Here is a 4,232-nt window from a genome sequence, read left to right as displayed (position 1 = left end):
CACACACTTTATATTCTTCAAATCAAATCACAGTGAAACATGTTCACTGACAGCTCAGCTTCAGCATCTTATTCATGCTGTGACTGCAGCCGTTCAACTCTGTTTCTCTTTAACCCAAATCATCACAACATGGAAATATAATCATCAAAATGATGTGACTGGAAGGATGCAGCAGTCTGTGCTCCACCTTTCTCCTCCACACCTGCAGGTGGAGAACATGGATGCATGAATCTCTACAGAGTTCTTTGAATATTATCCGTCTTATCAGTTTTCAGTGAACAAAAATCCTCACAGAGCCAAAATAAGCAGTTTGTATCCAACATAACTCAGCTGGACTCTGATGCTCCGTATAACAGCCACACATGAGTCTGGATTCACTCAAAGCATTGAACAAACTTTATTGTAAATGAAGCTTTTGGACATTTATTCTCTGATATTTGCTCTTCAGCTCGAGTCTCCATCAGTGGGAACATTTCCTGATTCAACTTTTCTTCTGTTAAAATCAAACTTCATGAGAATCAAAGTGTGAATCAGAGTCCTGATGATCAGATTCTATAGAAACATGGAGACTGTAGAGGATTTACACTCAATATGTTCATTTGTTCCCTTCAAGAAAAATCAATCATTCATCAAATAAAATCAGTCGTTGATCGACTCAGTTTGATTGACAGGACAGATGATCAGAGGTGCAGAGTTTTTACCTCCATCATTAGGACAGGGTTCAAAGTATGGGTGCAGTTTGTGAGTGAAGGAGCAGCCAGTAAAGGAGTAGATCAGAGCTGCAGCACCTACATCATAAAAGGAGACCAGACCCTCCTCATAATCCACAAAAACCCCCACCTTCTCAGGACCAGGATGAAGATAGAGACGGACTGAATACTTAGTACAAGCTATGTACTCATTTCCATTTCTCAGCCACACAGTCCAGAAAACATCCCGAGGACTCAGTGTGATGTTTCCCTTCCTGTTGATCGACTCTGTGGCCACTCCTAAAGTCCAGGCAGTCTTTCCTTTAACCTGAACCTCAAAGTAAAATCTGCCTGAAGAGAAACTCTGCTCTCCTAAAACAATACCATAGTAAGAAAATCTCTCTGGGTTGTCTGGAAGTTTCTTCCTCACATCACTATCATACACTTGTTTTCCATCATCAGACAGGATGAGATCAGGATGAGCTGTATCAGGATCCAGAGTCACATCCACCTCATGCTGCTGCACCCTCTGCAGCTCAGCCTCAAACAGCTTCTTCTTCATGAGTTTCCTGATTGTCTCCTCCAGCTGAGCCACAGCTCTCCCCACAGTCCCCTCATATGATGGTGGACGGACTCTGACCTCTGTCCAGTCCTTGGTGGGTGGAGCAGCTTTCAGGGAGGAGAAGCTTTGGAGGAGGTGGAGGTGGTCTTCAGAGCGTGAGAGCTGCTCCACCTCAGAGCTTCTCTCCATCAGCTCAGAGATTTCCTGTTCCAGATCTTTGATGAGACCTTCAGCCTGTTTCTCTGTAGTTTCCTGTTTGTCTTCGATCTCCTTCATGAGCTCCTTCAGGCGTCTCTCAACAGACTCCATCAGAGCAGTGAAGACCTGAACACCTTCTGCTTTCTGTCTGTCTGCAGCATCTTTACTCATCTTCACCGACTCTGTGATCTCCTGAATCTTCAGTCGTCTCTTCTGGATCATCTGCTGAATCTCAGCCTCTGTCTTCTCCAGCTCTGCCTTCTTTCCTTCATATTCTTCTCTCAGAGGAATAAACTCGTGGTTCTTGTGGTCTAAAACAGGGCAGAGCACGCAGACACATGTCTGGTCGGTCTTACAGAACAGCTCCAGGAGTTTATCGTGCTTCGTACACATCCTGCCTTCCAGGTTCTCCACAGCATCAATCAGCTGATGTCTTTTCAGACCTTTCACTGTCAGATGAGGCTCCAGGTGAGTCTGACAGTAGGAGGTCTGACACACCAGGCAGGACTTCAGGGCCTTCAGTCTGGTTCCAGTGCAGACGTCACAGGGAACTTCTCCTGGTTTGGCAGCTTGTTGCTCTGAGCTGCTGCTGCTGGCTTTCTGCTGAGCTTCACGTCTGAACTGAGCAACCATCTCAGAGATGAAGGTGTTGACCCTCAGCTGAGGTCTAGTGGAGAAAGTCTCTTTACACATGGGACACTGACAGCTCTGATTCATGTCCCAGTGCTGACTGATGCAGGTTTTGCAGAAGTTGTGTCCACATGGTGTAGAGACTGGATCAGTGAACACATCCAGACAGATGGAGCACAGAAACTGATCTTCAGATCGCAGATTGCTGGCAGCAGACATGTCTGCACTCTGAGGGAGAAAGAAAAGAAACATTTGATTCAAAATTCACTTTAAATTTCATTTTTAAAAAGAGAGAAACAAGCATCAGTAGTCTGAGGAGCTTGGAAAGAAAAGCGTCTGGACTTCTTTGAGTTTCTTGAAGATGTTTCATCAGAGAAGCTTCTTCAGTTCTCAGAGTAACTGGTGGAGACCCAGCAACACACTCAGACACAAACTGGTTCATCCCAAACACAAGCTGAACATCGTCGTGTCTGCTGTACAGTGCAGCGTCCAGATGAACAGAATAACTTTGGGGATGAAGATAAATACAGTCGTTAAAAAGATGTGAAACTGTTTCTCTGACTGTTTTACAGAAGGTCCAAGATTCATCCAGATCATTTCTATATTTGAATAAATCAGTTTGTTGGATATTTTCCATCAATTACTGTGAAGTAAACTTCGACCTTGTTGGTGACTAAATACTTCTTATTGTAAGTCCAGATCAACGACCCATTAATATTAAACAGTGACTGTTCCAATAGAAGTGACAGTGAGGAGGACAATGAATCATAAACCTCAGAAATGTGTTATTAACTGTTTGATCCAGTATATTAATGGCATTTATGAGAACATGTTTATTCAGTGGTGTCTGTATATTTGGTCCATTTGTGCATCATTAAAAACTGTCCTGTTTTCTCTCACAGATACTGGAACATCACAGCTCCTCACAAACTCAGGATATGGAAGAAGATGAACTTTTCCAGTCACTCGCTGGGATACATCATTCAATTATTCTGGATCCTCAGAAAACATTGATTTATTTTTGTATTTCATATATTTGTTTGTCCAGATCAAAGATTTATGTTAGTAGAGAAGAAGCCACCATGATAAAGCCTGTGTGTGAAAATGAGATCAGTGAATTTTGTTGATCAAAATCACATTTAAGGAGGAATTCTGTCCTCCAGTTTGTTTAAATAAGCTTTGGGATTAAACACCATCATCTATGTTTGTGTCTGATGACATGTTTGATCCAGTTCAGCTTGAACATCACAGCTGATGTGTGAACTCTGACATATTTAAAGCCTCGATTATCAGGATGATTTAAACACATCTGTTTAAATAATGAGATTTATGTTTCCACACAAAGTTATAAAGTGCAGCATCGACTGTTTTCTGAATGATTCAGGAACATCTGTGACTCTTACAGGATACACTAAGTCAGATAATCTCTCTTTGTAAAATGTCTGAATGACTTTTTGAAGTACTGACCAAAATCTGCTGGTTTACAGTATCAAAGGCTTTAAATCAATAAAGAATAAACAGGTGTTTTCACATCTGTAATCCTTATGATCAATCAGATCCAGAATCAATCTAATAGGAACAGGAAGTGATGAATAACCAGGAAGTGTGGAGTCAGTCTGAAGTCCAGAGCACAGACTGAGTCCACAGTCCTGAGCAGAGCCACAGTGAGACTGAAGCAGCAGCTCGATGTTCCTACAGTGGATCTGTGCTTACATGAGCAGATTTCTATGGATCCAGTGTGTAGAAACAGGAAGTGTGATCAGATGCACTCACCACTGTTGCTGAGAGAAACCTGATGGACTCCAGTGAATCTTCTTTTAGAGACAAACAGGACTCGACTGCAGCTCTGCTGCTGCTCTCTCACACTTTCACTTCTGCAAAATGACGTTGAACTTCTTGTTTTTCAGGTGTTGCTCCGCCTCTCCCTGCAGCTGTTTGTCTGGTTTTGCTGCCTCTCCCTTTACAGGAATCAGCTGGTCTGTACTCAGTGACTGTGTGCAGTGGGTGGGAGGAGTGAGGAGTGGTGTGGGTTCACACAGTAATGACGGCCTCAGGTGATCAGGAGAAACTCACCTGGATTTCCTTTTTCCACAGCAGACTGAGAGCTTCAGGTGGACCCTGAAGGAGGTCTCAGACACAGGTGGTAAAAGTAC

At 43.1% G+C, this 4,232-nt stretch overlaps 1 protein-coding gene across 1 annotated transcript; it reads right to left on the bottom strand.

The window, feature by feature from the left end:
- Positions 1 to 373: 373 nt before the first annotated feature.
- On the bottom strand, positions 374 to 3,991 carry LOC120438611 (E3 ubiquitin-protein ligase TRIM39-like). Its single transcript, XM_039609019.1, has 2 exons — positions 3,853 to 3,991; positions 374 to 2,307 (listed from the first exon to the last, which is right to left on the bottom strand). Exon 2 carries the CDS (start codon positions 2,296 to 2,298, stop codon positions 640 to 642), a length of 1,659 nt encoding a protein of 552 aa, XP_039464953.1. The 5' UTR covers positions 2,299 to 2,307; positions 3,853 to 3,991; the 3' UTR covers positions 374 to 639.
- Positions 3,992 to 4,232: the final 241 nt, after the last annotated feature.

This window comes from Oreochromis aureus, linkage group 3 (genome assembly GCF_013358895.1).
Source record: "Oreochromis aureus strain Israel breed Guangdong linkage group 3, ZZ_aureus, whole genome shotgun sequence".
Lineage (NCBI taxonomy): Eukaryota > Metazoa > Chordata > Actinopteri > Cichliformes > Cichlidae > Oreochromis > Oreochromis aureus.
Note: the sequence above shows the minus strand (reverse complement) of the source record. Positions and strands in the feature narration are given on the sequence as shown.

What these genes read in the sequence shown, in the direction of transcription:
- LOC120438611 (XM_039609019.1), bottom strand. Translation starts at nt 2,298, where the DNA reads ATGTCTGCTGCCAGCAATCTGCGATCTGAAGATCAGTTTCTGTGCTCC.